Below are 22,512 nucleotides of genomic sequence, written 5' to 3' on the forward strand. Positions count from 1 at the left end.
CTAAAATAGCATAATTTCAGTAATTTTTATATTGTAAATTTTAGAAACATGTAATATTTGATAGTACTAGCACTATAATATATATAAAAATAAAAAGAAACCTTGTGGCTATATAATAGAAGGATTAAGCGATACGAAAGTATCAAGGGATCAATTCTGTCTGTATAGGAAAAGAAACTTTTCAAACCTTTTCCTCTGTGGTTTCTTTCAGCATCACTGAACCCTTCAGATTATAAAAAAAAAATACTTCTAAAATGATTCTAAAGTTCGAAATTTATCAATCGCACCTTGTGAGACTTCAATCAATTGTTCCCATGGGTGGCACGCCAGATTCTCCTGAAAGACAGGTAAGAAACAGAAGATATTCAGGCAAGGACATTGACAAATATACCATTCTATGGAACTTGTAAAAAATTGTAGAATTAGTTCCTAATCCTCTTAAGAATTTGTAACAGTTTTTTGGATCCTTTGATCACCTACCTTCTTTCATCCTTGCGGCATATTTTTCATCTTAAAATTATATATGTATAAAGGTGGTGCTTAGAAAAGGTGACAATTGAATATTGTAATATAAAAAAAATATTTAGAAATTGTTAAAATATTTAAAAAATTAACGATCCCTATGTATTCTTCTTTTATTGAAATTTTGTGTAACCAATATTATTAACAATTTATATTAATTTGAATATCTATAAGGACAAAGAATTGTTTAAAATAAATGAAATAATAACTGTATTAGATTGTGAATAAGAATGATGCCAGATTGATGCATACTGAAATATCCTTTGAAACAGAAATGAGGCAGAAAATAGAGAATTGCTGAAGAAAATCTGATTTTGACCTTTATAATCTTTTCCGGTACGATTCGTAACTAATCGCGGTCTGCTACCGAAATTCTCAGTCATTGACGACCGAGTAACCCGAATACTTCACGGATGTCTATTCTTTATATTATTCCTTCAGTTTCACCCTGCGGATACTCGCCGACTTTCTCAAGGCTCGTGCGGAGAACCGAAAATCTGCTACCGAATTTTCGAAAAATCACCTTTCTTCTATGATTTACAAGTCTCCAAAGTTAGTTTTGTACACCTTTCAGGTCAGCGGTGACGAGAAAAGGAAGAGCAAGCCGTTGGCCAATGAGATGCGAAGGAACAAAGAGAGGAATTGGTGATAGAAGAAGAGAAAATGAGAGGTCAGATATTTCGCATTGGAAAGATAAAGCTGTCTCGAGGCAACGACTTCTGGTCCGTAACGTTTCACTTTGGATGGTAGCAGAGATTCTCCTGCAGGCAAAAGCCACCCCATCGAGGCTTGCCACAACAATTTCTCTGTTCACGATGTAGGTTACCGAGACGATGCTTTCAGAGACCTTTTACCCTAGTGCTTTACTGCCCTACAATAAATCAATTGCTACCGACTGCCCGCCAAGGATGCACATTCGTCCTCCAAGGATCTTTTCGAAAGTTCATCGACAGGACATTTAGGTTTACCGATGGTGGACCAATGCTTACGATTCCCTCACTGCCATAATTTTTAGAAATTTTCTACCTACCATTTTTCTTTTTTTTTTTTTAAATATTTCTAAATATTTAAAAAATATTTATTTTTATATTTCAGGTTATTGATGATAGACCAAGGTTTATGATTACCTCGCTACTAAAAGTAAGTACATTATCCTTAGAGATTTATTCTCCTATTTACCATTTTTCATTTTGCAAAATGTTTGAATATTTAGACTTTCGTAAGTTACCATAATGTGACTATACCAAAACATATTTTATTTATAATTATTTGTACATTTCAAATGTTTCAATATTATAAAGAGAAAGTCCTGGTATAATGCAAGAAAGAAATTACATAATATAATACTATAAGGAATTAAAAAGAAATTATAAGTGTAGTATCGCGATAACAAATAATTAAATATATTTCAAATATTTTATTTCACTCGAACTCAACTTTATGCTGAATAACAGGATCATTTCTACTTCAATAATTAACTGATTATTTCAATCAAAATATCCTCTTTCGTTCATAACTGGGATCATTTTATGAGCCAGTTTCACCGCATCAGGGTTTCTAAAAACATCCATTTTAGTTTCACCTGAGAGCTTTTTAAGAACCACAGTGAAGTCTTCAGTATCCTCCTTATTCGCCATCATTCGTAAATAAAGTACGATTCCAGAGAAAACTGCGTATATTCTTCGTTTGTGTAATGCGTCTTTTAATTGTTGCATCGTTGGTGGTTTTGTTTTGCAACCTATGCTTCTCATAGTTTCTTTCAAAGTATTTAAATAAATTTTCAAAAAGTAGTCGTCGTTATCGTATTTAACACTGAACTCGGGACAAATGTTCAGGAAATATATTAAATCGATGACTGGAGAAGTGTAAACAGCCATTTGATAGTCGACCTGAAAGTAAAATTTAAAAAAAATTAATTTTTCATTTATTTTTCCAATTATTTTATTCCTGTAACATACTATAGTGCCCACTTCAAGTTTTGAGGTTGTAATGTTTTCAGATTATATTTTAAATTATTACCAACAAATTGAAGATAGCATCCATTGTTATTTTATCTGTAATTGTACAATGTCCATACAATGTATTCATTCAAAACAATGTTAGTATATTACGATTTTAAAAATTTTTGACTTTTGACCTTTGAAGGCGTGGTTTTTTAAGTCTATACAATGGAGGCTTATATACCATCCTACGTCTCTGCAAATGTTCTATCTAACCTTGTTTCCGGGTGACATCCATTTCTCTCTTCCACTAATTATCCCGATAATGAGCTCTTTATTCGAGTATTAATAAACAATTTTTGTTATCTCGTGCACGACCTTACTGACTATTATGTAAATAACGTCTTGTAAAGACATTCAATCAGTTTAATATGTTTGTTTGATAAAACAGTAAGAACGTGATTAATATGGTTCTGTGATAGTTTACATTTGAGTTACTTATTTACAAGACGTAATATCAGAAATGCATTTAACATTTTGACGGTAGCTGTCGCGTATTAGTGATTTCATTTTTCATGCCTTTATTCCTCTGCTTATTTTTATCTATATTTAATGCGATTTAAAAAAGGAATAATTTAACATCTTACGTTAAATAAAGCTACTGGGAATATTTTTCCATTTGATATTTTCCTATTTTTCCATTGGAAATTTGAAATATTTTACATTAGAAATTTACCTAATTTTCTATGCATTAGCAAGTATTAAGTGACTGGAAAAATAAAAGCAAATAAACGTCAAAAGACTTATCGTATCGAGTAAAATATTTGTAAAACTAGTTTCACTTAACTGTTATCGGAAGCGCTACCAATATGATAATACATTTGGCCTTGAGATTTATGAAGCTGTATTCTATTAATCATATGCAAAACTCCAATGAATCATGAGTGATAATGATTCACTTAATCCTTAACCCCATGAAAATGAACACTGCATTAATGCAACACCTCACTTGCAATTTTAGAAAATATTCATTACCAAAAGAAGATCAGTCGGTTCGCCTTTTTCGTTTTCCTTAAACATCATATTGTTGATCCAACAATCTCCATGATTTAATACACAAAATTCATCGGGATCGTATTTATACGCGTCAATACAACGGGTACCAATAGTTTCCGCCACTTTAATTAATTTATCCGCTGCGTTCGCACATTTTTTGTCTTCCCAATTTCGTATCTCATTGCTTATTCGTATAAGACTTACTTCCATCAGTCGTAAGTAGCTTGTCGGGCATTTAGGTGACACTATGCCACCGTTTCTGAAAAATTCAATCGTTTCTGGATCCTGTAAAATTTATTCGAAATAATATTAAAAACCAATTGAATTAAAAAAAAATTAGAGAGTATTGTATTTACCTTTTCGAAAACTGCAACAGACCCAGCATGTAATTTCGCAATTTGTTGAATAGCTAAATTACAATGTTCAAAGGACAACCCTTTCTGTCGATTTTTCATAATGAATCCTCTGTTTTTTAAATCTTCCATCATAAGAACCGGAGGATTATCGCTGCCGTACCACAAATGTGGTCCCAATTGGCAACTCATCAATTGTTTGATTTTTGGCAGAACATCACGTAAGACTTTTAATTCGATCAAAAACAGATCCTGCTGACGAACAAGGTCTCTCGGTACGTCGTTTAAGGGTTCAATTTTAATAAAAACATCGGTCGAACGTTCAGATTTCGTTTTCTCCTTCTTCGATGTCACGGTGTATCGTACAGAAACTTCAAACAGATCACTTAGAAAATTCAACCCTATATCCGAGATAGGATTGTTCTTAATTTCCAGTACCTGTACCGTTTCGTCTGATTTCCTCCGAAGCGCTTTTTCGAACAAGTGTTTGTCGATTTTCAAATGCTTCACTTCCATTCTGTAAACTGCCGGCCAATTATCAGCTAATTAACAATTGTTTATATTTAGTTGTAAGAGTTTATCTGAGAAAAATACCGGCTGTTTTTCCAGTTCACCTTCCCTCCTGGATACCATTTAAAAAGAAATAATTTTTTACAAGATAATCTTTGTCATAGTTAACAATGTTCAGGTATTAATTTTCACCTCCTCGTACTAATCATTATTGATGATAAACTCATACAATCATTTTTTAAATTTATAAGATAACAAATATAATGTTTATCTCTTGAGAGATTTTTCTTAAAATAGTACTTACGTGTTTTGTTTCATATAAAGCTTATTATTTTAGGTTAGATTTGATATAATTTAGGTTAACTCTATTTCATCATTTTTTTTTTTTTTTTTTACTTATCAGTTAAAATTTAATTACTGAAAGTGAATTAATTAAATAAAGTTCAATGTCATGTGAGTAATGAGCTTGGTCTTCTGTCATAATATACAGAAGATTGTTATTTTTACAAAAAATAAAATACTGTTCCATGAATATATAGAATCTTCATATTCAAATATAAATTACATAAATTATATGAATAATATAATTCTCATAAAAAACGATACCTCTTCGCCTGTGTACACTTTTATTGATACTCTCTCCTTATCACATATACATTCTATTATAAATTATTTATTTTTATTTAATATCACACGCTTTCTACATACACCCACAGTTACTCCTACTTAATATTCAATTTTTCCTGTGGAAACTGTTCTTTTATCGGTACAATTATTGCAAATACAACTTTCGACAGTTACACAATGTTACATATTATTTTTACTATTTTATTCACATAGAGGTGAAACTAGAAAATAATGTAAAATGTAAAACAACGAAACCGCAACGTAAATTACTAACTTTTACTCACAATATCTACTGTACACGCAGCTAAAACAATTTTGAACATACCTAGATTTCACAAAACACGTTCGAATTACAGAAGATTTTCTAGGTGTGCAGATACTTTTGCCCCACGGAGGAATGCTCCTTTCTCGTCACGCGTATAGACTCGATTGACTGCTGCCTACTCATTATACACCACAACTGTGTCATTGGGTTGTTATTCGTTCCGACTGCACTTCACTCTTGATAACAAGGAAGTCATTTCTCAGGGCTGTATCACATTACTCAATAACCCGTTATTTATAATTGGATATTCATTAACCGAGCCGCACAAATATAAATTAATTTACCCCTTTAAGTAGACAAAACTTATGAGAAATAGAAACGTTTTTAATTCATAAATGTCCTCTTAAACGCAAAAACTTTTCATATAATTATCTCTTCTTTTTTTTCTTTTGCTGATTTTAAAAAAAGAAAAAAGTGAAACCAGAATTTGGGATCCAGTTTAAAATTATAACCGTGGCGGTCGCTTAAACAAAGCCCGGCCGACTATAAAGGTAAAAACAAAATAGAAGAAAAAGAAGAGGGATGATTTATTATACTTGTGGACATCTTGGAACATTTCAACGATATTTCGAAAAGCTTCTTGCCCGGTGAACTGCGGTAACCGAGGAAACGACTGTTGGCTTACCGCATGTCTCATAAAAGTTTTTACCCCGGGAAAAATTTGTTGGAAATGTCGGAGACGAAGGTGAAGAGAGAAAAAGCGATGGGAAAACGAGAGGTACGGTAGCCGTTTTGTGGCCCCCTATAAAAGTTATACGATGGGTCCGAGATCGGCGTGGTACTCGAAAAATTTGCCATCCCCGAATGATTTGTGAGCTTTCCGTGATTCGACCTGGACCGTGGTTTCCCCTTTATTCTGGTCAGTTTTTTTTTACGGTTAATACTTTCCAACATTGAACTCATTTCTATCTTCATTAAATGAAAAAAGAGTTAACGACTTAAAAGTTACTTTTCACTTTTTTATACCTTCTAATATTTCGCAATTATATGCACAACACTTAAGTGTCTATATTGCAGATATACATTAGGAAGAGATACGCGAATGTTATCGTAATTGCTCGATATGTTATCAATAGACTTCGAAATTTATTGCAGAATTTATGCAATTATAACATATCAGAAAGTGCAAAATGTTAAGTTAGTGCAAAACATGCTCAAAATGCTTGTGAAATATTTTTAATACGTGCCTATGCGTATTTATTATAATTATAATTAATTATAATTTGTGTTGCAATACTTAGAGCCCTTCCTCTTTACCTACAAACGTCTTCGTTAGATTAGAATAAATGTACAGTACCGAGCATGGTGGCCTTACATAGAATGGGAGGTTCCATGTTAGGTTAGATTATGTTCTTCCATGGTTCCTCAAAAATCCAGGAGCCTACATTGCAGACAAGTGTACTAGGTGATGGGAGGTAGCCCAAGAGGTGGTACAAGTACAGTGTCCCTTGGCGTGATGTGCCATGGTGCGATATGGCGTGGCGTAGCGTGCCGTGCGCGCGAGTTGAAGGTACCCCCTATGGGTTAGGGGCACCCCTACCTCGCGACGACCGTTTGTTCAGTTTGGTCCGAGTTTACGAGCCTGCTGAGCCACAAAATTTACGGTACCCTCTTAAAAGCGATCCAAACACGTACCGGTCCATTCCAGGGCATCGTTTAGGAGTATGGCGTATACCTTGCCACGCGTTTTGCCTCCAAAACTCGGATTCATGCTGCTGCCCTTTATTGCACTGCTCCTCTCCCCTTAGTTTTCCTACTTTAGTTACTTTTTTGTTACTTCCTTCCTTTTCCTCTCCTTAAATCTCAACATTTTTTAACCCTTCCATCATAGAATGTGTCATATAATTGATCGCACGATCAGTAATGTAAAAGTTTAAATAATTGCAAAATTGTAAAATTTATATGGAGCATAGTTTTGATCTGGAAGTTTGAAAAATATCCACGTATTATTGAATCGGGTACCGCAATAAGAGACCCCTCATGTGCAAGCTCCTTGTGTGTAATCAAGTTAAAAATTTATATAAAACACTGCCAGATGATCGCGAACGATGTTAGGGCAGAATGACATAAACTCGGTTATATAAAACAAATGCAGGAACACGCGAATGGGAAGCCCCAGTGTATCTCTGTAGCAGAAGAAACCCTTTCGAAGAATCTTTACATATGCATGGACCACCAGTGATACCATAGAAAATCATCACCCCTTCCACAGCACACACGAGCAACCCCCTTTTGTTTTCTCTACGTCATAACATAGTAAAGTTTATAAATACACTTCGTTGATAATGAAGTAACATTAATGAATTGTTTGATAACAAATTAATCATTGATTTCTTCATTTTACTATTAGGGTACAAATTAGGGTACATCCTGCTTACAGAAATTACAGAAATTCTAATTGTTGAGAATAAATAATAATTAATTAGTAAATTTTTAATTTCAAGCTCTTCCAATTTTTTAGATTTAATAATAGGACATATTAAAAGTACAAATTTAAAATTTGCTGGTTATTATTTCAAGACAATAATTTTTTACCAGTGATAGGAGCCACCAGTAACCCCTAGCGCATTCAAAGTTGTTAAAGTGAATAACTGTGCTTCGAGGAAGGGAGAGATGAACCACGACAATAAATAGGAAAGCGGAGAACTTTCACCCTACAATCTTCCGGAAAACCTGACCTCAGAAGAAACAAGATCTATGCAAGATTTATTGAACGTGGATTTCTTCTAGGTAATGGTGGTCATCTTCGAAGTTTCTATGATCGTAAAATAAAATTGGGGAGTCTCTTGTTTGTGGACTACCATTGTTCCATTAATTTCGTTTGCAAACTATCATTGGCTCGTATAAAAGGTGGAAATATTCGTGAAGAAATACTATAAACCTAAATCTCTTATATTGCACGGATCTAATTTAACCTTGGTGCTAATCATAAACCAGTCATAATACTTGTGCATATAGAGAGGATAATAATAATATGATGATCGTAAGCCATTATCTGATAAAAAAGTTAAATTCGTGTTATCTTCATGGATTTTACAATCTTATTTTTAATTTAAAACTAAAAAATGAATAATATTAAATTATACTTAAATTGTTGCTATTTGTGGCGACTGAGGGTAAAATTTGTTAAGCTTATATTTTACAATACTTACAAGAACAGTAACTACGTGTCGGTCGGCATACTGCAGCATCATACGAAACTGTCAATTAGGAATCTGTCGGTGATTTCAATATCTGCTGAATCGATCCTTTTCGAACCGTTCACAGTATGTCAGAGGTAATTGTTTTCCAATTTGCTTTGCTTTGTACTTACGACGAATTATTTCTCGAAAGAACATAAATATATACATGGAAGATAAATGTTACTTTCATTAAATTTATTTATCAATGTTGGAAATATTTTGTTTTAAATGTAAATTATTGTTTGAACTAAATTATACGTTTTAAGTATCGAAACAATGTTGAATGATACCGCCGTCGAATGAAATTAGTGTTTCACACAATTGAAACTTTCTGTCAAACATATCACATCTTGTAATTAATTACTTTCTGATAACTGAGGATGAAACAAAGAAGTAATATTACAATTGAATTAATGAGGTGTCCTTCGGCTACACAAATATGTTCTATAATTGACGATAATTAAAAATACACACGTGTTATCCGAAATGTGCAAATCAGGAATTTATCATTAAAAAGGAGAAACAAATACAGAGGGTGAAAAACAACCGAAGAAAATTCAGCAAACTTAGTTTTAATATTATATGACGTTCTTCGAAATTTCAAAATTAATTAATATTAAAATTTGAAGCAAAACATTTCCTATGCCATATTAGAATTGTTAATATAATATTAATTTAATACAATAATCTCAACTACGTATGAGATAATAAGTTACGAACATTTCCATTCTGATGCGACATCTCTTTGTGCCTACTACCAATTTATGAAGCTAATAAATCAGAAAACAATGAGATATATCAAATAATTAATATTAATAATCGAACGTGTAATGTACTATCACTCGTCTTAAAATAATTTGATATATTAAAGAAGACTTGTCACGGTTTATGGACATTGAACCGTTAATAATTTATTAATTGAATCTGTTAATTTAATGTGTGACTGATAGGAAGTACCTATTTTTGCTCTGAAAAATAACAATGTTGCTGATAAAAAGAGAAACGATAACAAAATTTTGTTTAAAGTTGTACCAGGTGTATATGCGTATATACAGATGAAACAGGAGAGACTTTCACAATTCTGTATCTGAGTAGCGATGATATTATTTAACAAACAAGCCGGATGGAGGGCTTACCAGGGTACTGTTACCACTAATCTTTGCAACGACTTTAGCACGCCTACATGTGAACTTATTCATCGGTAATTAAGAGATTAAACCGTGTTGCATGACACCGTCTTACAGCCTCTCTTCTTTTCTTCTTTTTCTCATTAGACTATACGTTTACTAAATTACATATCTGTTATCTCGATCACCTTGCTAGGTGTACACTTTACGTAACGAAATACACTATTTCCCTGGATAAATAATTTGCACGGAAATAACATATTACAGTACACTAATATAATTTTCAAATTTTTAATTACAAGCTTTGTAAACACTTCTTTCCTTATTAGTATAATAATAAGTAATGCTGTCGAAAATAATTTTTTTTTTAATATGGAGTGTCGATCGTTAATAAGTCTGGATGGATCAAAGAAAAATTCTTATACACTGGAGTATTTCGAAGCAATATTATTTTTATTCTCTTGTAAATGTAAAGAGAGAGAAGCAATTGTTCAAAGTCCATAAGGTCCAGCATTTTCGAAGGCGGACTATTACGCGAATGCAACGGGACGTCTCGATTGGTACGGACGTACAACCACGCACGTATTCGCGGTACAAGACTGAAAGGACACGTCTCGAATATTTTACCCCGGGAGTTTTTCCTCTTTAATTGATTCAATCGGCGAAAAACACGGCAGGACCGCTTCACCCTCCGGGAATGTTCACCCACCTCCACGTCATCCACGCTTTCAGCAACCAACCACTGTAACGAGACGCTAGAACTAACCTCCCTTTTCGATGAAAACGCCAACCCCTCTTCGCGGTTTACTCCCCGTTCCCTCTCTTTCTCTTTGTCTCTCTTCTCCAACTTTATTTTACCTTTTTTTTTATTATTATTATTTCCACCTGCTCGCCGCTTTTTCCCTTCCGCGTCTAAACTCCCTTCATTCTTTGTAATTTATCAATCATCACCTGTATAGTTTCGTTTCGAAACTAGTTTAAGTTCCTTTTCCTAAAGAAAAGAAAAAGAATTTAGGTTTCTCTAAGGAAAATGACGTTGTAAAGGAAAAGACCTCATCATTCTCTAATATTCAATAATTAAAAATTAATATCTATGATTATAATTATGATTATAATTAATATCTACATATTGCTTAAGATTTTAATATTTTTATGTATAACTGGCGGGGCCTCCTTTCTCGACACTGTACTTTTCTCCATTTAACTGGTACTCCCTATGTTTTTTTGCTTCCTCTAATTATTATTATACTCAGGAATATGTAAAGAATCTGTTCTTCTTGTATTGAAACACTTCTAGAGACGTCGTATGAAAACATTTATGAAGATATATGAATTGAAACATTATTGACATTTTCATTGTACATCTCGGTTGGGAATGTTCTGGGAACAGAATTTTCCATAAATTACTGAAACTCAGAGATTTTCGGTTTATTATTTTAATTAGAGCCTTCAGGCCATATTTAACGAGTGTCTGCATTCATATTGTGTACCTCGCTGAAAGGACCATGGAACCATGATAATATTATCGTTTCTGTGAGTGTAATCCACTCGTGTAACAGTACGTTCCAATTTATTACTTTTTGCATTTACTTATAAATAATATCGAAGAAAAATTTATTCCGTACTTGTTACTTTCTTCTGTTTCGAATTTTAATATCATAAAAAATGAAACAATTCAACGTTATTTTAATAAAAAGAAATAACGTAAAGAACGTTTCGGTGTTTTTTTACCGGTTCTACGGGAAATCCGCAATAAAATTGTCATAAGCCGAAAAAGGTCCAGTTTTTTCCGTTACTGTGACAACAGCAATGGCACTTATTTTTTGCCGTTAGATAAGTCCCGTTAAAAAAGGCGTAAAAGAATAATTTACAACCCTAACGTTTTTTTAATCGGTCAGTCAAAGAAGGTAAAATAGAAACATTTCTGCTAGGTAAATTTCTTCGACTGGCATACAAAAAATGAAGCGCGTAAATTTTTAAGGGTTGAATGTTTGCTCGAAAACAGACAACCTCCCTATAAACCGATAAAAATCCGTTACTTTAAGAGATGACTTTTTGACTCCGTCCTTTTTTGTCAGAAGTACCGCTTTTTTGCCTCCAAGGATGCAGCATTTCAAACAGTTCTTAAAATCAGTTGCAGACAAATCTTTTTGCTTAAGATTCATAGATTCTACAATATTTCAGAGTGTTAATAACTAACTAGCGGGAAGTTGAAGAATTTATTTGTGTAAAAGAACAAAGCACGCGTCTCGAATAAAACGCAGATGGGGCCAATATTGATCAAATAGCGCGTGGAATATTTTGAAATCGGATATTTTACTTTAGTGTTCATAGAGTTCAGAAGAACCGCTTTTAATGACCCGGACGTGGATAGCTCCACCTAGTAATGTCGTATTCAATTCCAACCTCCGCACAATCTCAAGGTAAATCTTCTCCTGATTCTTCAACCCCTTTCGCCCCTGAAATTCGGCTCATGTTACTCACTTTGTTACCTCTTACGTGTGCTGTTCGCTTTAGAGTTTGCGTTCATTTTCTTGCTCCTTTTTCAAATTGTTCAAGGAATACCTTTGTAATGTTTTGCAATAAGTTCTGTCAATTAGCGTTTATTATTTTTCATAATTTATATACACGTAGTTGCGTACTTATTTACGTGAATTGATTCTCCGGAACGTTTTACATAAACAGCTTTGAAAGGGTGAATCTACATAGAAAGAAAAATGGATTAGAAATGTTCAGTGATATTTTTCTGTACAAGGCTTCATTTCTGAATAAATTAATCTTGAAAGTTCATTGAAATTTTTATATTTTAAAAAGATCGCCATAATTTAAAAACCATGTGGCGCCGACTAGTGGTTGGTGCTCAAAATGAGCTTTTTGAGTTCACCGATAGAGAGAGCGCAAAAATTACATCGAATTTTAGTTCTCGTCGTTATCATCAGACGGCGTCTTTTTTCATCATGGCGTCGCATGTTTCCCTAATAATCGCGGTTTTTTTAATATGCAAAAATTCTAATGCGTCTGTCACTTTTTACGACAATGCAAAAAATTAAAAAATTGAAAGTAATGATATTAAACAATGCCCACTGCGCAAATGAACTTTGCTTAGAGAATAAAAATACGCAGAAAAAGTGCGATTATATTTATGTAATAAGCCGCGAAGATTGCGCAACAGTATTGAACCTTCGTAAAATTAATTTCTATCGGTCCGATAATCGAACACGTTTACTCGTAAAAACGGTTCATTTCGTGGTTCACACTGTCGACAGTCATTTTTATCAATGAACCAATTAATAAATCGCATAGTTTGTGCCAGTCAACAAGCGTTGCTTAGTAAGAAGTTGTGCACTGTTACTGTAAGAGGATTTCGTGTATCGGCTCAAAATATGGTTATCGCTGTAAGTTGGGCTTTGTTTGAGATTTAATAAATAGCAAAACAGAGAATTTATTTATCACAACTTTTATGATATTTACAGACTATATTTTTAACCATATATTTTTATGGTTCATCATTTAATTTATATACAAGTTATTGATTTCTCTGCGTAGGTTGGTGATAAACTACCGGCAATTGATCTTTTTGAAGATACACCCACAAACAAGGTGAATCTTGCAAAACTTGCAGCTGATAAAAAAATTGTAGTCTTCGGAGTACCAGGAGCATTTACACCAGGATGTTCAAAAGTATATATTTTTGAAAGCATTTCTTGTTGGATTTAATTTAAATAAAAAATATATTATGTACTTTAATACTGTTTAAATTTTGTATAAGTACAATAACATTTTAGACACATCTTCCTGGTTATATTCAAAAAGCTCAGGAATTGAAATCTAAAGGAATTGCAGAAATTGTTTGCATATCTGTAAATGATCCATTTGTAATGGCAGCATGGGGTAAAGAACACGGAGCACAAGGGAAGGTAATATATTTTATATAAGTAGTTTGATAATTAATTTGTATATGAAAAGCTGGACACATTCTTTTAATCATTGTTTTTATATAGGTACGCATGTTAGCAGATCCTGCAGCTCAATTTACAGATGCATTAGGATTGTCTACAGATTTGCCTGTACTTGGTGGAAAAAGAAGTAAGCGTTTCTCAATGCTACTTAATAAAGGAGTAGTTCAAGAATTAAATATAGAACCAGATAATACAGGTCTTTCTTGTTCCTTAGCAGAAAATCTTAAAATGTAAAATGTGCATTTCTAAAAGTTATGTAGTCATATTACTATTTATAAGAGTATAAATTCTTGATTCTATTACAAGCTGTTGTAATAAAATATTATTAAACGAGTCGTTTATATGGATTACTATGTTGAACTCAGCTTTTTTATTGTGCCAATGTGTTTTCGCGACATTTTCCTGATAAAACAGTTTCTACAAACAATTGTTGTTTTTTAATCATCAAAACTGGTCATCTAAAATCTTCCTTACCCGACTAAAACGGTATCTGCCTTTGTTTTTGTGGACTCATGACATAGGGGACATGCCTTTGTTCTCAAAGGGTCCTGAATTTGTGCCTTGAGAACGAACGCCATCTGCTTTATCCTAGTATGAAAATCAGAAATACTTCGTACTGCAACAGTCTAACGCACTTGGATGGTAATAACAGATTGATTCGATATCAAAAACTATACCCCATTACTCATTCTCAGTCAGTGTCAGGATTTCAGCCTTGCCATATTACAGTAACAAGAGGAGCAGCAAGGAGAGGTTGATACAGTCCTTCTCTCAACACTAGATATGACGGTTTCACCACCAAAATGATGAATGAAGTGATGAATCGTATTCTGTTTGTAATTTGTTAAAGATCAAACAGTTGTTTTATATATAGAAAATATAAATACAATTTGAATTTAATCGGTAAAACAGAAATCTAACTTAACAAAGTGAAATGTAAATCCGCCATATCGTTTCGAAAACTTGATCGGTATGTCGTCGAGTAGTTTGAGCCATTTTTGTATAGATGGTGCTACAATCGAAAAGTAGAAGTATATACATACACCCTCCTACTCTTTTGACGTCCGAAGACAGACGGCTCCAGCGCGAGGCGGCTAATTTATAAAATCACCTACATACGTGGGAACTATACTTGACTTCATTGTATATTAATTTCATTTTACTAAATTTGAAAATTCTCACAATTTTTTTAGTTACTTTTAGTGCTAACGAATCGCTCGTTAGAATTATAGCGCAATTTGAAGTTGCCTCCAAGGCTTGCAACGCTCGGTATGACAATATTCATATCACTGTTTGGAAGTACCGTCACATAATATAGTTAATTGTAGCAGCTTTCAACATTGTGTTCCGCGTTCCTTCGAGATGAATTGAAATTACTGCCAGGATGTCGGATTACTCGACGGATTCGTTGGAGGACACGAACGAGGTGTCTCCGAGGAGTCCAGATTCTTTGCTGAAGAACAATGTCAGTCCCAACCTACAGCCAATTAAAGCTACGAATGATTTATCACACGATGTTGCCTGTCGCTTGAAACCTACCAATTCCCTTTTACCACGTAAACAAGGCAAGAATAAAATTATCAATGCTTCCTGTTCATTTTATATTTTAACATAAAATCGACGCAAAATCGCTTAGGACACCCTGCAAAAAGTATATACATGCTGAAAATTTGATCTTTTCTTGAAAAATGAATGGTCTCGAGGAGAGTATCGATCCAACCGAAGAATCTGTCCCTCCTTAAATTTCTCTTTTTTAGCTCTTCTGGAAATGTTTCAGATACCGGATGTAATGAAACCACGCCGGGCATTGGTGCCAGTAAAGACAAGGGGACAGTCGGCAGCAGGAATGCGATAATTGCGAGCGGAGACACGTACAAACGACGACGCCCGGCGTCCTCAAAGAACAGAAAAGTAGACGTCACGGATAGCCTTAAAAGAAACGTAAGATCACAAGCCTGCTGGGTATTCATTTTAACCATACCATCAAGTAGCGCAACTATAATTCAAGTTCAACGAGGGTCAAAGTCTTTTCATAATAACTAAATGATCCGTAATCGCTTCATTTATACAAAATTAATGTTATATTTATTTCAACTCCTCAGAATATAGACAATTCGAAGCAAAAGAAGGAGGTTGCCAAGAGGGTGGTTGCACCTCGGTGTACCAAAGGTTCCGCAAAGGCGTTCACGTTGAAACAAAATTGTTGCTCCAAGGAAAGTTCGATGCCTGTGAAACGAGAGAAAAAATTTGGCAATGTATCCACATCGAATACTCGACAGACGATGGAGTGTTCCTATCTGGAGCTTCATTGTCGCAGATTCAGTTAGTCTAAAATGAGATAACGTTCTGCCTTCTTCTGTGATCGACATAAGGTTGCGCCGGGACGATACCGGAACAGCGCAATTTTCTTTGGGAACGTTTACTTTGGCCGTGATTAGATGTCCCTTCCGCGTCGGTGATATATATATATATATCCAAGGCGGAGGATTAGAACACACGTTGACCCTTCCTTGTTTGTTTCTTCCCTTCTCATTTATTTGCAGTCCCTCTGCCGTACTGCTTTCTTGTTGTTTGGACGCATCGAGTCTTTCTGCAATTTCAAACGTGTCCACAGCCTCGACTCGGTTCGTGAGAGGATTGTTTTCGGACGGAAGGACATTTTTAAAATGTTAGACGCGGCAGGCTGCAAAGTATTTGAAAATTACACAAAGGAGTTTAAAGGGATCTTGGAGTTTATACCAGTTTTGGAAATTTCCAAACAATCAACTCGAAGTGATTTAATTTTTCCCAAAAGCAATCAAAGTACACACGAATTCCTTTTTCAATCCTCCAGTAATTTCACCCCACTTCTTTTTTAGCCAAGAAATAGTAGTTACAGGAATTAGTGTCCACTGTATGGCACTAAGCCAATCACGAACAGCCCCTTCTTCGTTCACCCCTTAACTCTATCACTCTCATCCTGATGACATTGGGATAAACTTCGTTCCAAACGTGTGTCATAAAATATTACACATATTCGGTTAAGCTTTTCCTTCCGTGTCTATCGATCAGTCACGAGTCCGTTTAACGTAATCCACGCTCTTCAAACATTAATTCGATCCGTCGCGTCGCACGTGTTGCCCGCAGTTTGCAGCAGTCATCCCTTCGGGTGCGGTATCGTCCTGGGGGTCTAGCGCACGAGCAATCTAATTTAAAGCGATTCGCGATGTAGAAGATCGGCAAGAAAGATGCATTTTCGTATCGCGTTGCTCGCAGGTGGACCATGGTACACCGTTCGATCCCCCAAGGGTTCTACCTTGTCGGTTTGGGGGGACAGCCACCAAGAGGAGATCACAGACGACGAGACACGTTCGTTGGCTAGCCCGAGGGACGATCAAAGCGAGCTGAGCTTTTATCGGCGTCTAATCGAGGCATCCAACGATCCTTTGGCCTCGGCCATCCGATCCTCCGAAACTGTGCATCAACCAGACCTACAGGACACGGACCTCCTCTCCTCCTCCTTCTCCTTCGACGAGAGAGTTAAGCAACCGTCCGACGATAAATCGAAGAAGAGCGTGGGATATCGGCCGTACACCATCGAGGAGTACAAGACCTTGTCGATTCCGAAGCTCGATCGATCTCTTGGGCCCGATAAAGTCGAGATGCAAGCGAAGGTAGGTTCGTTTCCTTTCTTGACTACCTTGACTATCTTCTTGTACATCCTTTGACCACGCTTAATTGCGTTGGGATTTATTCGTCACGCGATCATGATTGGAGGACAGAGGATGGGGAATGATGTTGGCTGTGTAAAGCTAGAGTTTACTTAGCTGTGATCAAAGATGAGTATTTTGTTTTTGATAAGTAAATTGGGTAATTTGTCAAAGGTTCAAAGTGACATTATTTCGATACGTGATATATACAGAAATATATTTGTGGGGCATTTTTATATTCATAAGACAGGAATTTCATTTTTGATGATTCGCGGATAAGCGTCGGCTGGTCGGTTGAAAGTTGAGTTACCAAAAGTTCGAACAGAGACATCTCGCAATCTTGTTTCCTTGTCCCACCGGAAGTTAACCTGGCGGCGACGGGAAAGCGGAGTAGAAGAAACTTCGCTTCCGTCGACCCATCACAGTTTACAATTTCACGGAAGACCTAAAGCGAGTTAGCTTGTCGCCCGTCTTCGTAACTTCAATCTAATAAACATGCGGCCGTTTCCTCGCAGCTACCTTGTCATTTACTTACTTCCGGTTTCTTCGCATGAATTCTGTCGAACTTGTGAATCGAAAAATACATACGTGGAAAACTATCGAATAGAGAATTTCTTAAAACTATCTACAATACAATAATTCTTCATTTTATTAAATTCTTTGTTATTTCAAATCCATAAAAGGGATGGTAATATCAAAGACACTCGAATTAATTAGTACATTTGATAATTGCATACGTTTCCTTAACGAGCCACTGAAAGATATCGTTTCACGATGAGAAAGATTTTCGAAAAGTCGGTCGCGATGCTGTTCTTTCGAGACGGCATTCTGAGCGGCGTGCCGACGTGGCTCCGGTAGCCGCGCGACGCCGAGCGTACGCCGGGGAAATAGTTGTCGTCGTCGTACTCAGAGACACAGTAGATTCCAGGAGCCTTTGAGCTAAATACTCGAGAGTCGGCAGGGTGTTCCGTAAATTTTTCAGACTCCATAGTACCGCGAACTGAAATTCAAGGGGGAGAGAGTAAGACGGAGATCAGCTGCTCATGGACTCGCGCATATTTTCCTATAGACACGTATCCGCATTCCTGCTCGTTTCCAAGGAACCGGAATTCCATTGATCTGATCGCGTGCCGTTATCAGGAAAACGATTTTACCGGATTGGAAATTAAAATTTCAATGGATCTTCTGCACACTGACCGTCATAGTTGAAATGTACGCTCATGAATAGTCCCTTTTATCGTCGGCTCGACGGAAGTTGTACACAAAAGGAAATGTACAAGCCATGAGTTCTTAGAGGAAAGTACAGCATTTATCTGTAGGTACATGTATTTGTCGTTCATTCTTCCGCCATTATCTAGAATTGCATTAAGTTGGTAGGAGGGAGATAAATGCACCGATACACGGTGAATAAATTTGTTCCTGGCGGACGCGTCGTCGGGAACAATTTAAATGAAATGCCGACCGAGGTCAACGAGCTGGAACAAGGGGACAAGAGAGGTACGCCATAATGCCCATAATTACACTGACTCTCCAGAGGTTGTATTAATATTGCCCACGGTTTAACTTGCCATGATATTAACCATGCAACGACGTGCATTAACTGGTGCGGTTTCGCGACAGAATGATGAGACGGGTAAACAGAGAAACGTAAAAACAGGGGTATGTACACGGAAAGTGAATAAAAATGGGAAAAGTGTAAGTTAGATGAAGCTGATGTGACTCGACGTTGACTATTTGACGCTGACGATTCGACGCTGACAATTCGACTCCGACAAACTCAACGCTGGCGTTATCCTATATGGAGTGTATATTCTGGACGCTTTCGTTTCGATAACAGAACGAAAGGGTTAATTAAAAGGCAACAAACATAACAATACGACGCACCGAATTATCCCCTTCCGTCCGATAGAATTTTCTCTTTCCTCCTCTGATACTTTTGTTCGTCTTCTCTATCCGTCGGTTACCACTTGCCCCACACTTTTCTACCTAGTTCCCTTTTGCACCATCCTCTTTCGACGAGCATTTGCATAATCTACTTTACGTTGCATTCGGCCGGGCCAGTCGGCACCTCGACGATTTTCGCTGTTAGCTCGATCGATCGATCTTACTACAACTTTTAACGGGCAAACTGCTGCCGGATGCTCGTTCGCAGAGAAATGAAGGGTACTGATGGAAGGTAGAATTGTCAGATCCACCATGGGCAGGCAGAGGGTGTTGCGTCGCGTCACGGGGCTTTCGTAAAAAGTAAATAAAAGCGTCGGGATGTCGCCTCAGGTCTGTTTAGCTTGAAAGTTTCATCGAAGCGGTACCTGCTTCAGGGATTGTTTGTTGTTGCAGAGAGAGTGGCTGATGCGGCGAAGATCATACGGGAATTCAGTCAGCGCTCGTAATTGTCAACGCATGTTGATGCAAGCACAGAAAATCAAGGTAAGTGTCTACCAATATTTTCATTGTTTACCAATATTGAAGGCGAAGCTTTGGAGACTATGCTTAGTTACAGTTTCAAAAATAATAAATAAAAATATTTGTAATATTAATATTAATACTGTTGTAATATTGCAACGAATACCACATAGGTGCTTTTAAAATAATCATTTTCACTAGTTTATATTTGTTCGATGTTACCTGTACTAAGGTGAGTCGCATTAGCTGCGATAATCTTACTCGAAGCTACTGAGCTTCCTCATTTACAAGAAACGTAACGTCTTTGTAATCTTCTTCGTTCTTTTAATCTTCTCCGTGTACCATTGTCTGAAGTAAAAAGTTGAGAAGATAACAGTGCTTTGCTTTTACAAAAGCAAAGTTCTACAGAAAAATGAAAAAAGAAAAAAGAAATGAAAAAGATAAGAATTTTAAGCTAAATTATATCAGGTCAATTAAAAAAAAAATCCAATGTTACATATTTGAGAAGATTTCCAAATGATTTAAAGCACTCATGAAAATAGTTATTAAAATGCCAGTGCTTTCATCGATAATTTGAAAATTTTAATGCACGCGAATGGAAAGTTTTAATTTGTCAAATGCGAAATGAATTTCTTTTAACTCGTGGCGCTGAATAATTTTTTTTTTTTCAATAGCGGAAAAGCGTTAACGCGGAATTTATATTGTCGTGAATCAGGTTTGCGTTATTGGTCCTCGGAATTAATAATATACTGGAAAAAAGGATACTCGAGGCGTGGCAGGATGACTAATTGACATCGTCCACCATTTGATACATTCAATATTTAATTGCCAATTAGGGGATGCGAAGAGGTGTCCCGACGAAAACTGATTCGTTTCGCTCGTTCGGCGCGAAAGTCAAGCCTCGTAATGGTCCACCGGAAGATTTATAAACGAAATTAATTACCTACGTATCACTTTCGCGTTAATAATGGTCCCTCCTTTTTTTTCTCTCTACCAATTTGTCACTCGTTTCATTCTTCTTTGGTTACGCATTTTTATCCTCCGTTCATTAACCGATATCACGACAGAATTCTCATCTTCTAAAATCCACCTATTAATTTTTTTATTAAAGAGGTATAATATCGCATCAAATAAAATGTACATCGAAGACACCTATACATTATTACTACCTCTTCCAACATTTAAAGATGAAATTTGTTTAATAATAACCACGGTATGTTTAAAATATCGAGTGATCGATGTCTTCAGTTGTGCTCATCTTTCACAGTTCATTGTTTTTAGGGATAATCTATGGAAAATTAGTTGTTGCTCGTTAGGTTGGATTAAATCTAATCATAAGACGGACGGCGTGGAAGGTAGGAAAAGGACAACGGCTAGCATGGATGCCGTTGGCCGAAGTATAGACCGGTATCCGAACGGAAATCCAATTATATGCACAAAGCGAGGAGTGCAGGCCGCATCTACCACAGGCACAGGGATAGGAATTGGGTATACCGGGGTGAGAGAACGTACAGAAATTCTCTACACGTGGATAAACCTACGTTACATTTGTGGAAAGGGGAACCGGGTCCCCGTGACTCGCTTACCGCTACCGGAATTAGATTTTGCTTACTTTCGTCCTTGCTAGAGTGGCCTCCGCTTGTATCCTCCTCATCTGTCCGCCGGGGTCCCTCGGTATCGATAATCGCGGCCTGAATTTCAACGAGTTACGCCCTTTATGCATATATTTCTCCCTCCCGCCGCAACCCTTTGAAACTTTCTTTGTCCCGAGGTTTGCGTACCGTCGATACAGCTGGTCACCGCAAAACAATTTGCAAAGGAATTCGGAAACGGCTGGCAACGTTTCGCTACGAGTCAGCCATGCTGACGGCTAACCTGCCGGCGAAACTATTTCTAAATAATTTTGCCGCTCGACTCCGTCGCGTGACGTGGAATTTTTCAGCTGACAATCGTGTTAGTTGACTTTCGGATAGTTTCCGTGGAACTGCATCGCAAATACCATCGGTTTACTACGGAGAAAACGTCTTCTGACGAATATGTCAGAATAGTGAAATATTTTAAAATTGTTGCTTAATTTTACCATTTAGATATTGTAAAATTAATTTCTTTTGTTGTATTTGCATTCACTTACAGATATCTTACTTATATGTTCATAGTTGAAGGACGACATCGCTGAGAAATGTTTCCTGCCTCCTTTGAAGGATCAGGAGATGGATGCAAAGGTAACTGAAGGGCTCTTTATTTCGGCACCTCTTTCTGGGATTGTTCAATGATCTTTTTCAGACATCAGATAATTCGATGTCTTCGATGATATTCGAGGATCAAGGAAGCACTTCGAAAACCAAAAGCGAACATAGTAGGAAGACTTATAAGATCAGCAAGGTAACTTTACCGAGGAGGTCGAAGAAATTCGAACGAACGTCTAGCTTCTGTTCGTCCTTAAACTCGCGCGACTTCATTGAAGATTCATATTTGGAGTCCCTAAGGCAACGCCATCTTTACGAGAAGGAGATGGTGGATCGTATAATAAACCGAGCACTATGCTCCCGAGAACACAGCAAACAACTTGCTGCATAATTTAAATCTCGTCCAAGAAACTGTGAATACAACATCTGTTTGCTGTTGATTTTTAAATATGAACCAGTCAAGCAAGCTATTTTATTTTTTACTCCTACAAGGTATCGTTAATTATTTTCAGCATCGTATTCTTGCCAGAACTAATTGAACGTTCAGCGCATATGGATGACTAAATCGTTTGCATAAATCGGCTTCCTTCATCGATCCTTCTATCAGCAAAGTCATTGTGTTTTTCACTCTGT

General features: G+C 36.2%; 3 protein-coding genes across 8 annotated transcripts; 2 read left to right on the forward strand and 1 right to left on the reverse strand.

Annotated features, from left to right (window-relative positions):
* Positions 1 to 1,757: 1,757 nt before the first annotated feature.
* Positions 1,758 to 5,517, reverse strand: LOC117611459 (uncharacterized). 4 transcript variants are annotated; one of them, XM_034339423.2, is made up of 5 exons: positions 5,334 to 5,517; positions 4,466 to 4,493; positions 3,875 to 4,388; positions 3,498 to 3,803; positions 1,758 to 2,411 (listed from the first exon to the last, which is right to left on the reverse strand). In XM_034339423.2, exons 3-5 carry the CDS (start codon positions 4,385 to 4,387, stop codon positions 2,010 to 2,012), a joined length of 1,221 nt encoding a protein of 406 aa, XP_034195314.1. In that variant the 5' UTR covers position 4,388; positions 4,466 to 4,493; positions 5,334 to 5,517; the 3' UTR covers positions 1,758 to 2,009. The 4 variants fall into 4 exon arrangements, with proteins under 4 accessions (XP_034195314.1, XP_034195309.1, XP_034195317.1 ...); XM_034339418.2 differs by having other exon boundaries at positions 3,875 to 4,395; positions 5,334 to 5,516; XM_034339426.2 differs by lacking the exon at positions 4,466 to 4,493 and having other exon boundaries at positions 5,334 to 5,516.
* A 7,148-nt stretch (positions 5,518 to 12,665) lies between these two features.
* On the forward strand, positions 12,666 to 13,948 carry Prx5 (Peroxiredoxin 5). Its single transcript, XM_034339631.2, has 4 exons — positions 12,666 to 13,037; positions 13,189 to 13,323; positions 13,428 to 13,559; positions 13,644 to 13,948. The coding sequence occupies exons 1-4, from the start codon at positions 12,921 to 12,923 to the stop codon at positions 13,833 to 13,835; spliced, it is 576 nt and encodes a 191-aa protein (XP_034195522.1). The 5' UTR covers positions 12,666 to 12,920; the 3' UTR covers positions 13,836 to 13,948.
* A 780-nt stretch (positions 13,949 to 14,728) lies between these two features.
* LOC117611523 (uncharacterized) lies at positions 14,729 to 22,341 on the forward strand. 3 transcript variants are annotated; one of them, XM_034339475.2, is made up of 8 exons: positions 14,729 to 14,870; positions 14,930 to 15,166; positions 15,379 to 15,542; positions 15,704 to 15,923; positions 16,857 to 17,254; positions 19,628 to 19,717; positions 21,850 to 21,915; positions 21,977 to 22,341. In XM_034339475.2, the coding sequence occupies exons 2-8, from the start codon at positions 14,986 to 14,988 to the stop codon at positions 22,268 to 22,270; spliced, it is 1,413 nt and encodes a 470-aa protein (XP_034195366.2). In that variant the 5' UTR covers positions 14,729 to 14,870; positions 14,930 to 14,985; the 3' UTR covers positions 22,271 to 22,341. The 3 variants fall into 3 exon arrangements, with proteins under 3 accessions (XP_034195366.2, XP_034195361.2, XP_034195354.2); XM_034339470.2 differs by having other exon boundaries at positions 14,933 to 15,166; XM_034339463.2 differs by lacking the exon at positions 14,729 to 14,870 and having other exon boundaries at positions 14,883 to 15,166.
* Positions 22,342 to 22,512: the final 171 nt, after the last annotated feature.

This window comes from Osmia lignaria, chromosome 10, assembly GCF_051020975.1.
Source record: "Osmia lignaria lignaria isolate PbOS001 chromosome 10, iyOsmLign1, whole genome shotgun sequence".
NCBI classification, from domain to species: domain Eukaryota; kingdom Metazoa; phylum Arthropoda; class Insecta; order Hymenoptera; family Megachilidae; genus Osmia; species Osmia lignaria.